The sequence below is a fragment of the Mustelus asterias genome, unplaced genomic scaffold, assembly GCF_964213995.1.
Source record: "Mustelus asterias unplaced genomic scaffold, sMusAst1.hap1.1 HAP1_SCAFFOLD_196, whole genome shotgun sequence".
In the NCBI taxonomy this organism is placed as follows: Eukaryota; Metazoa; Chordata; class Chondrichthyes; order Carcharhiniformes; family Triakidae; genus Mustelus; species Mustelus asterias.
In genome coordinates, this window is record NW_027590189.1 from 240,727 (window position 1) to 252,561 (window position 11,835).

General features: G+C 45.8%; 1 protein-coding gene across 1 annotated transcript in view; it reads right to left on the bottom strand.

The window, feature by feature from the left end:
- Positions 1-2,618: 2,618 nt before the first annotated feature.
- The window catches only part of LOC144485501 (uncharacterized), a 38,385-nt gene continuing 29,168 nt past the window's right edge, over positions 2,619-11,835 (bottom strand). Inside the window, exons 2-4 of the mRNA XM_078203645.1 lie at positions 9,472-10,195; positions 9,014-9,203; positions 2,619-3,739 (exon numbers count right to left, since the gene is read on the bottom strand). Of these exons, the coding sequence (XP_078059771.1) occupies positions 2,619-3,739; positions 9,014-9,203; positions 9,472-10,195 (2,035 nt within the window). The remainder of the gene's footprint in view (positions 3,740-9,013; positions 9,204-9,471; positions 10,196-11,835) is intronic.

Consider the following 11,835-nt stretch of genomic DNA (forward strand, 5'->3'; position numbering starts at 1 on the left):
TGCTACCAAATAAACCTGTTGGACTTTAACCTGGTGTTGTGAAACTTCTTACTGTGTTTACCCCAGTCCAACGCCGGCATCTCCACATCATGACTTCTATGGCTAAGCCAGTTCTCCACCCATCTAGCTAGCTCACCTTTTATCCTGTGAGATTTAACCTTTTGCACCAGCCTGCCATGAGGGACCTTGTCAGACGCTATACTAAAATCCACGTAGACGACATCCACGGTCCTTCCCTCCTCAATCGTTTTTGTCACCTCCTCAAAAAACTCAACCAAATTTGTGAGGCATGACCTCCCTCATGCAAAACCATGCTGTCTTTCGACAATGAGATTATTCAGTTCTAAATGCGCATATATCCTATCTCTAAGAATCTTCTCCAACAATTTCCCTACCACGGACGTCAAGCTCACCGGCCTATAATTACCCGGGTTATTCTTGCTACCCTTCTGAAATAACGGGACCACATTTGCTATCCTCCAATCCTCTGGCGCCTCACCTGTGTCCAGTGAAGAGACAAAGATTTCTGTTAGAGGTCCAGCAATTTCATCTCTTGCCTCCCTGAGGAGTCTAGGATAGATGCCATCTGGCCCTGGAATTTGTCTGTCTTAATGTTTCCTAAAAAACCTAACACTCCCTCCCTTGTAATTGAGATTTTTTCTAACGGGTCAACACATCTCTCTGAGACAATACCAGTCAACATGTCCCTCTCCTTTGTGAATACTGATGCAAAGTATTCGTTTAGGATCTCATCGACTTCCTTTGGTTCGAAGCATGATTCCCCTCCTTTGTCCCCGAGAGGTCCGATTCTCTCCCTAACAACCCTCTTGTTGCTAACGTATGTATAAAATGCCTTAGGATTCTCCTTAATCCTGTATGCCAAGGACATTTCGTGACCCCTTTTTGCCCTTCTAACTCCCCGTTTGAGTTCTTTTCTCCTTTCTCTGTATTCCTCCAGTGCTCCATCTGTTTTTAGCTGCCTGGACCTCATGTATGCCTCTTTTTTCTTTTTAGCTTCTCTGGAACATGTTTCTGTCTGTTGTTCCCCCAAATCTGTAAATACCCATCCCACACACACTCCCCCCTCCCTGGGCTGAAATCCAAATAAAGTTATGGATAATTATGCTAAATCGCCCTTTGGTGATGGGGGGGTGGGAGGAGCGGGGTGCTAGCAAGGTGAATGCATGGGGTTGTGGGGATGGAGCCTGGGTGCAGACTTGATGGGCCAAATGGCCTCCTTCTGCACTGTAGGGATTTTATGATTCTAGAGTAACAGACCTTGTGTCCGGAACTGACTGCGTGGAGATTTTCTTTGAGGAGCCAAACCGCCTGGTTATTAACCCCTCTAACAAGAGGAAAGGTTTTCTGCAAAAAAATGGAAAGGTTATAACATGGGGCAGACTCCGAAAGTAACTGATACATTAGAGGGCCAGTCAGGAGGCTGCAGGAAATGATCGGTAGATGACCATCACCATGAAGAAACCAATCAGAAACTGATTCCACACCACCGACATCAATCAGGGACATCTTTTTTGTGTCCAACCAAATAAACAAAATCAACTTAACTTCGGGACAACTCAAAAAGGGGCAGCTTCCTAAAAGGAGGGGAACCGCCCGAAACAAAAAACAAAGCGGAAAGGAAACTTAAAACATCAAATTAAAATGTGATTAAAGGGGTCAATAACACACCCCAGTCCCTGCAGTGCCCAGCGGGCATGGAAGGCTTCAGTGGTGCCCTCAGACACTGCATGCTCCCTTTCCAGGGACACCTGGCCACGAATATAGCTGTGGTAGAGGGGGCAGACAGTCAGGTTGAAGACCCTTTCGATCGCCCTCTGCCTGGACCTGTAGATGGAATTAAATCAATCAGAGACTGATCATGCGAACCAGAGTTCAGGAACACCATTGATCATGTACAAGGGGCTGTGTCCAGAAAAAGTTAATAAGTATCAGCTTTCAGCTGCCCGGTTCACAGCTCAGAGAAGCTGAGTAGGAAGAAGATAGACAACAATCTATCTGTATTATGTCACCCAGTGGCGGCATGTAGATGAGAAACAGGAGGGGCAAAGGATAAACACTTGGGGGACACCTAGTGCAGGGCCTTTGGAGAGGAAAGAGAGGTTGGAGATGGGGTAGTAGTTGGCAAAGACTTGGGATTGAGTGTTTTTTTAGGATTGGTGATGACAGTGGATTTGAAAGTGAGAGAGACAGTATGAGAGAAAAGAGAGAACTGTCAACAATATCACCTAATGAGGGGAAGTTGGATGATCAGCAGTTTAGTGAGAATAGGATTGATGGAGCACAAGGTGGGTCTCATGGACAAGATGCAGAGGGCATGAAGGGAGATAGGAGAGAAACTGGAGAAAGCTGTAGGTTCTGGGCTTGAGCAAGATGGAACTTTAGACACGGTTTGTCCCGGTGGGCTAGTGGAAGGGAGGGAAGCAGCAGAGGCAGCTGATCAGATTGTCCCAATCTCACAAAGAAGCTCCATGAGCTCCTCACACTTGGAGGTGAGGTTGGAAGAGACAGGGGAGCGTGAGAACCCTTCAAAAGGAAATAACATATGTTAAAGGTGTTAAAAGATTAAACACTGTTAACACAAAGCTAATTTATTGAAATTATTTGTGAATTCGCTGGTGTCTCAGAAGGTTGGATGACTGAGCGAATCTCTTCCCACACTTGGGGCAGGTGAACGGCCTTTCCCTGGTGTGAACTCGCTGGTGTGTCAGCAGGGAGGATGACTGAGTGAATCCCTTCCCACACTGGGAGCAGGTGAATGGTCGCTCCCCAGTGTGAACTCGCTGATGTACAGTGAGGTCAGATGATGTCTTGAACCCAGCGTCACAGTGAGAGCACCTGAATGGTTTCTCGTCAGTGTGAACACGTTGATGGCGCATCAGTTCCCCAGAACTTTTAAAGCATTTCTCACAGTCTGGGCAGTTAAAAGGTCTCTCCTCAGTGTGAACTCGTTGATGGTGGAGCAGTTGCCGGGAACTTTTGTAGCACTTCCTGCAGTCTGGACATTGAAATGGTCTCTTCTCATTGTGAACACTCTGGTGATTCAGCAGAGTGGATAATTGAGTGAATCCCTTCCCACACTCAGAACAGGTGAAAGGTCTCTCCCCAGTGTGAATTCGCTGGTGTGTCCGCAGGTTAGATGACCGACTGAACCCATTCCCACACACAGAGCAGGTGAATGGCCTCTCCCCGGTGTGACTACACTGGTGCTCAGTGAGTTGAGATGATTGTTTGAACCCAGTCCCACAATGAGAGCATCTGAATGGCCTCTCGTCACTGTGAGCACGTTGATGGAGTATCAGGTCCCGGGAACTTTTATAGTAATTCCCACAGTCTGGACATTTAAATGGTCTCTCGTCAGTGTGAACTCGCTGGTGCACCATCAAGTCAGAGGACCGAGCGAATCCTTTCCCACACTCTGAGCAAGTGAATGGTCTCTTCCCAGTGTGAACTCGCTGGTGTCTCAGCAGGTTGCCTGACTGAGCGAATCCCTTCCCACAGTTGGAACAATTGAAAGGTCTCTCTCCAGTGTGAACTCGCTGGTGTTGCAGCAGGCTGGATGAGCGAGAGAATCCCTTCCCACACTTGGAGCAAGTGAATGACCTCTCCCTGGTGTTTCTGGGCTGATGAGTTTCCAGTTCCGATGGGGAACTGAATCCCTCCCCACATTCCCACCGTTTCTCCCCACTGTGAACAGTGCTTTTTCCTTCCATGTTCAAAATTCACAAATATTCAGCTGACAATAAATTGGGTGACTCCATCTGATCCTGATGGGATGTTTGGTTTGAGTTTTCTGATTGGAAATCCTCCACTTCAGATAATCTGAAATTGATTTTAAACAGAAAAAAGGGGATGAGAAAGAACTCACAAAAGGCAGGTTGTGAAATTGAGCTGAATGAATCTGGTCATTTATGGGGTTGGCACAAGGAAAAAGTGACCATGAAACCTGTTTGGTCCTTTGTCAGAAGTGAAATGCTCACTAATGTCCTTCAGGGAAGAAAGCCTGCCTCTGGTCTGAGTCTACAAGAACACAAGTTCTCTGAGTCTACAAGTTCTCTGCAAGAACACAAGAAATAGGAGCAGGAGGAGGCCATTCGGCCTGTCGAGGCTGCTCTGCCTTTCAACCACATGTCATCATCATATTGAATGATGTAGCACCCTGGGCCAGAGAAATCTATGTTACAAGAGAGACAGAGAGAAAAACAGAGAGAAAAACAGAGAGAAAGTAGCAAGAGACAGGGGCAAATGGGAGGCATTCTATAGACCTAGAACTGAACCACAATCTCCTAATCCCTCAACCTCCACCACCTGGATGGACCAGGGCAGCAAGAGTATGTGGACACCATCACCTGCAAGTTCCCCTCCAAGCTCCATAGCATCCGAACTTGTCTGACATCCAAGGCTGGATGAGCAGAAATGTCCCCCATTTAAATATTAAAGTTAAAGCTCAAGTTTATTTATTCGTCACAAGTAAGGCTTTCATTTACATTACAATGAAGTTACTGTGAAATTCCCCGAGTCGCCACACTCCGGCACCTGTTTGGGTAGTCAACCAACACGTCTTTCAGACTGTGGGAGGAAACCTGAGCACCCAGAGGAAACCCACGCAGGCACGGGGAGAACATGCAAGCTCCACGCAGACAGACAGTGACCCAAGCCGGGAATCAAACCCAGGTCCCTGGCGCTGTGAGGCAGCAGTGCTAACCACTGTGCCACCCATGGCACATATATTGACGAATGCTGATCTACAAACAAATGCTCACTGATCTACAATGCTTAATTTTAAGATGCACCAAGATTGTAAATTTCTTATCCTTGTTTTCCTCCATGGTTGCAATCATCCCAATCTCTGTAATCTCCTCCAGGCACATATCCTCCGAGATCTCAGCACTCATCTAATTTTGACCACTTGAGCAGTCCCGATTTTAATCGTTCCATCATTACTGATTTTGCCTATTTCAGAAGCTCTGGAATTTCCTCCTTAAACCTCTCTGATTCGCCACCCTATTTTTCTCAGTTAAGATTCTCCTTAAAACCTAATATCTCGTCATGTGGCTCAATGTCAATTGTTATTTCATAACATTTCTCTGAAATGTGTTTAAAAGTTTAATTCTATTCATGCACAATATAAATACAAATAATGGTGACTGCCCTGGATATATATCATTGTTCTGCCTCATCAGTAAGAAACTGGGAGTGACAGAGTGAAACAGGTTGATGGAGATTCTCACTTGGAGATAATCAAAATTGTTGCCCCCAACAAAGGTGGCGGCGATACACACATTCTGCTGCTACTGCCCCGAACAAAGATGGAGCCGCGCATGCGCTCTGCTGCTAATGCCTGGATAAAGATAGCGGCCGCTAAACCCAGCTCTGTGAGAAAGCTGCGGCCCCTGCTGCAGGGAGGAGGCAACGGTTCGCGGGAAACGCTGGGAAATTTTTTCCGCATTTGCGGTTTGTGTAACGTGTTTACGTTACGTATCCAGTCACTCACCTGATCCGTGGTTCCCTTCGTCTCGCCATTCTCTCCGTTACGGATGGCAGATCCAAGGAACAAAAGCTTGTCTCCGTCGCCATTAACTAGACTGCGCATGCTTCACTCACAGCCAAGCCCCGCCCCCTCATTCACTCTGATTGGTTGGAGGGCCAGCTTATTCACACTGAGGAGAAGACTGCATTCACTGTGGAAAGAGGTTCAGGTCCTCAGCCAACCTCACTGCGCACCAGTGAATTCACACCAGGGAGAAGCCGTACACCTGCTCCGTGTGTGGGGAGGAATTTGCCCAGTTATCCAGCCTCCAGTACCACCAGGAAGTTCACACTCAGGAGAGGCCATTCAACTGCAGTGCCTGTGGGAAGAATTTCAGATCTTCATCCAACCTCATTGAACACCAGCGAGCTCACACTGGGGAGAGGCCATTTATCTGCTCTATATGTGGGAAGGGATTCACAAAGTCCTCCAACTTGATGGTACACCAGTGAATTCATACCGGGGATAGGCCATTTATCTGCTGTGTGTGGGGGAAGGGATTCACGGAGGCAGCTAAAGAGCGGAGACATCAGCGAGTTCAAAAGTGACTGAAGGGATTGAATTCTGCTGTTGTTAGTGCTGCTGTTTATCACATTCAGGATTGATAATCTGACAATATCTGATTTGATTTTGCTGATGTTAACAAACCCTGTGGCTGGAGTTCAATATTCTGGAAATGTCACTGATTTTCGGGGCTGCAATGTCCCTTTTTAAACGCACATTCTGTGATCTTTCTCCTAAATTCAAGAATTCAGGAACTGGTTTACAATAAAATTATAAACTTTTACTTCAATCCTAAATTGATACAAAATCCAGAAGTCAATGTTTAAAAGGGTCCATTAATTAACATCTCCAATTAGAAAGTGTTGATTAATCCTTGCTGACAATTACTGATTTACACGTTCTTCACAGTGACATTCCCATTCTGAAATGAAATTATCAAGGAAAATTGAACAAAATAGTGAAATATTTTACAGACACATCAATTAAAACTTTAACAATCAACATTGATATTGATGCAACTGGAAAGTCGCTGAGTTCAATAATTTCTGACACAGCAGCAGCAACATTTGGTAAAGGTGGAACACACAACAAACCAAAAGAGAAAATGCTGGAAAATGTCAGCAGGTCTGGCAGCATCTGTAAGGAGAGAAAAGAGCTGACGTTTCGGGTCCAGATGACCCCACACACAACAAAGACTGGTTTGAGATCCATTCAGCAGAGATGACGTGTCATTGAAGCAAAAAGCAAAGTCTACTTGATGGTACAACATAAACCCAACAGCTGGAACACTGTGTCACTTGAAAATAGCCAGGAAAAATGTGTAAAAACAGCGCGATACTGTGCCAATAATCACTGGACCAGCTGATATCAAGAAATTCAAAAACTGACAATGCTGAAAAATCTCGGCCGGTCTGATAGCTTCTGTGGAGAGAGAATAGAGCCAACGTTTCCAGCCTGGATGACCCAGCTAGAAGAGAAGTGAACAATTGGTACTGAATCTAAAATGCTGCCAGCTGCTGCGCTGAGAAAAATGAAATGTTCTAATTACTGAGTGAAAAATGTACTTGTACCATATTTTACATTTAGTCTTGCTGGAAGCTCAAGGGTTTGTATTGCTGATTCTGATCATTCGAGTAGCGTCTTGATTACATATCGATGATATGTAATCAAGAAATTAAAACAAGCTCGTGGTTTAGGAATTACTGGGTTAATCAGAAATCATTTGTGAGAAGTGAATAAGGATGGGGAAATCAGGAAACAATTGCCACTTAATCAGTTTTAAATGTATTGAATTTATAGGACAGTGTAGACTGTTTATCCCAACCAAAAGCGTCTCTCCAGCACAGACCTGAAACAAGACAAACTTGGTAGGGTGGGGTGATCATGGCCTATATGTAAACTCACTACATAAAGGTTAAACAGGATGTTGCAGCAAGCAATGAACCACAAAGTGACTGAAGAGACTTCCAATGGGCTGACGAATGGCAGATGGAGTTTAATTTAGATAAATGTGAAGTGATGCATTTTGATAGATCAAAACAGGGCAGGACTTACTCAGTTAATGGTTGGGCATTGGGGAGAGTTATAGAACAAAGAGATCTAGGGGTACAGGTTCATAGCTCCTTGAAAGTGGAGTCACAGGTGGACAGAGTGGTGAAGAAGGCATTCAGCATGCTTGGTTTCATCGGTCAGAACATTGAATCCAGGAGTTGAGACATCTTATTGAAGTTGTATAAGACATTGGTAAGGCCACACTTGGAATACTGTGTACAGTTCTGGTCACCCTATTATAGAAAGGATATTATTAAACTAGGAAGAGTGCAGAAAAGATTTAGTAGGATGCTACTGAGATTTGATGGTTTGAGATATAAGGAGAGGCTGGATAAACTGTGACTTTTTTCTCTGGAGCGAAGGAGGCTGAGGGGTGATCTTATAGAGGTCTATAAAATAATGAGGGGCACAGATCAGCTCGATAGTCGATATTTTTTCCCAAAGGTAGGGGAGTCTAAAACTAGAGGGCATAGGTTTAAAGTGAGAGAGGAGAGATACAAGAGGGTCCAGAGGGGCAATTTTTTCACAGAGGATGGTAAGCATCTGGAACAAGCTGCCAGATTAGTAGTAGAGGCGGGTACAATTTTGTGTTTTAAAAAGTGGTTACATGGGTAAGATGGGTATAGAGGGATGTGGGCCAAATGCGGGCAATTGGGACTGGCTTTGTGGTTAAAAAAAGGGGCGACATGAACAAGTTGGGCCAAAGGGCCTGTTTCCATGCTGTAAACCTCTCTGACTCGAATGGAAATAGCAGGGAATTCACTGAACATCTGTCCCTTGCAAATGATAATTAAATAAATGATTGACATAAACACCAACACGAGCCACCACACCACCACCCCGCGCCCCCCCCTCCCCCGCCGCCACAGAAATAAGCTACATAAATGGAATTTTGTGTGGGGAAATCACTTCAAACAACAAAGAGCTTTTCAAAGTGGCTAAAGGTGACTGAAACAGGAGATCGGCATCCTTCTGATCCGGGATCAGTAAACCATTCCGAGGAGAATATCACCTCCAGACACGGAGATCAGTATCCCCCTGATCCGGGATCAGTAAACCCTTCCGAGGAGAATATCATCTCCAGCGATTAGCGGAGATCAGTATTTCCTTCATCCGGGATCTTACCTATTACAGGTTTTATGTCTTTTATGTATCATATCTAAACTGTTGCTTCTTAATAACTGAGTGAAAAATCACCGGCGACTTCTATCCATTTTTCAAATGCTCAGGCCAGCATTTATTGCCCCTTCCTCATTACTCTTGTGAAGGTGGTGGTGAGCTGCCTTCTTCAATCACTGCAATCCCTGTGGTACAGGTACACGGTGCTGTTAGGGAGGGAGCTTTTAAACCTCTTCTCACAGTCCAAGCATTTAAACAGTCTCTTCTCAATGTGAACAAGTTGATGTTTACTGAGATACAATGACTGAGTGAATCCCTTCCCACACATGGAGCAGGTAAACAGCCTCTGCTCAGTGTTGTGCTTGTGTTGCAGCAGATCCATTGCACTTTTAAATCTCGTCACAATCAGAACATCAAAACCATGTATTTTTCGGTCTGAACAAGTTGATGTGAAATAAAGCTGCTTAACTGATTGAATCCCCTGTCACACACGGAGCAGGTGAACATGCTCCCTCAGTGGGAGTGCACCGGTGTTTTAGCAGGCTGGGTGACAGTGAATCCCTTCCCACACTCAAATCAGATGAATGGCCTCCCACCAGTGTGAACCCACAGGTGTTCAGTGATTTGGGATGAAGTAGTGAATCAGTTCCCAGATGAAGAGCAGCTGAACAGCCTCTCTCAGTGGGAGTGGTTTGGTGTCTCTGCAGATTCCCTGCACTTTTAAAGCTCTTTCCACAGTCAGAGCATTTAAACGGTCTCTTATCAGTGTGAACAAGCTGATGGTTGCTGAGCTGTGATGACTGAGTGACTCTCTTCCCACACACAGAGCAAGCAAACGGCCTCTCCCCTGTGTGAAGAGGCTGGTGTTTCATCAGTTCATTTCTGCTTTTAAACCTCTTCCCACAGTCAGAACATTTACAGGGTCTCTCATCGGAGTGAACAATTTTGTGTCTTTTGAGGTAGGATAAACATGTGAATCCCTTGCCACATAGGGAGCAGGTGAAAGGTTTCTCCCCAGTGTGAAGACTCTGGTGTTCACCGAGGTGAGATGTTGTAGTGAATCCCTTCCCACACTCAGCGCAGGTGAATGGTCTCTCTCCAGTGTGGATGCGCTGGTGTCTGAGAAGATGGGATGATTTAACAAATCCTTTCCCACAAAAGGAGCAAACAAACGGTCTCTCCCCAGTGTGAACACGCTTGTGTTCAGTGAGGGTGGAATACTGCCTGAAATGTTTCCCACACTGAGAGCAGCTGAATGGTCTCTCCCCAGTGTGAACACGCTTGTGTTCAGTGAGGTGGGAAGCACAAGTGAATCCCTTCCCACACATGGAGCAGGTGAAGGGTTTCTCCCCAGTGTGAACACGTAGGTGTTCAGTGAGGTGAGATACTTGCCTGAAGTTCTTCCCACATTGAGAGCAATTGAATGGTCTCTCGCCAGTGTGAACCCGTTGATGGTGAATTAAACCCTCAGAACTCTTAAAACTGTTCCCACAGTCAGAGCATTTAAACGGTCTGTCCTCAGTGTGAACTCGCTGGTGTGACACCAGGCTAAATGACTGAGCGAATCCTTTACCACACATACAGCAGATGAATGGTCTCTCCCCAGTGTGACTGCGTCGATGAATTTCCAGCTGAGATGGGGTTTTACAAACTTTTCCACAGTCTTCACATTTCCACTGTTTCTCCATGGTGCTGGTGTCTTTGTGTCTCTCCAGGTTGGATGATCTGTTAAATCCTTGTCCACACAGAACACGTGTACGGTTTCACCCGACAGTGAATGGTGTGATGTTTTTCAGGCTGCGTAACTGGGTAAAGCTCTTTCCAGTCAGTTCACTGGAACACTCTCACTCCAGTGTGTGCATGTGTCTCGATGCTTCTCCAGTCACACTGATGTTTGAAATATTTTCCCACAGGCAGAACAAACATTTTTCCTTCCACATTCAAAGGCTAATTGAGTTTAGGTGCTGATAAATCGAATGATTGTAAAATATTCGTATGAAATTTGATTTGAGTTTCCAGTCTGTAAATCTTCCCCTTCAAATATCCTGCAAAAGAAGATAACAAAACTACTGTCAGTCCAGGATAGAAATTCTGAACAGACAATTCTAGTTTCTCTGGAACATTTTTTCCGCTTGTTCCCCCAAACCTGTAAATCCCCATTCCACACACTCTCCCTCCTCCCTGGGCTGAAATCCAAACCCATCTCATCATCTCCAACATTCTTTTCCTCCATTCCCAGTTTTCTCCCTCCCTCCCTCTCCTCTGTCTGGATTCAGTTCTGATCAATGACATGTCATTGATGAAGACGAACATCTCGTCAAGACCATCCCCACACCCCCACTTCTTGCCTTCAAACAACCGCACAACCTCAAACAGACCATTGTCCGCAGCAAACTAACCAGCCTTCAGGAGAACAGTGACCACGACACCACACAACCCTGCCACAGCAACCTCTGCAAGACGTGCCGGATCATCGACACGGATGCCATCATCTCGCGTGAGAACACCATCTACCTGGTACACGGTACCTACTCTTGCAACTCGGCCAACATTGTCTACCTGATACGCTGCAGGAAAGGATGCCCCGAGGCATAGTACATTGGGGAAACCATGCAGACGCTACGACAACGGCTGAATGAACACCGCTCGACAATCACCAGGCAAGACTGTTCTCTTCCTGTTGGGGAACACTTCAGCGGTCATGGGCATTCAGCCTCTGATCTTCGGGTAAGCATTCTCCAAGGCAGCCTTCACGACACACGACAGCGCAGAGTCGCTGAGCAGAACTGAGAGCCAAGTTCCGCATACATGAGGGCGGCCTAAACCAGGATGTTGGGTTCATGTCACACTATCGGTAACCCCCACAGCTTGCCTCCTGGACTTGCAGAATCTCACTGGCTGTCCTGTCTGGAGACAATACACATTTCGTTAACCTGTGCCTAATGCTCCCTCCACTCACATTGTCTGTATCTTTAAGACCTGATTAGCTGTAAAGATTCGCATTCTAATCAGTATTCTGTAACTTGATTTTGTGTCTCTGTATGCCCTGTTTGAGAGCAGATATCCACTCCATCGGACAAAGGAGCAGCGCTCCGAAAGCTAATGGCATTTGC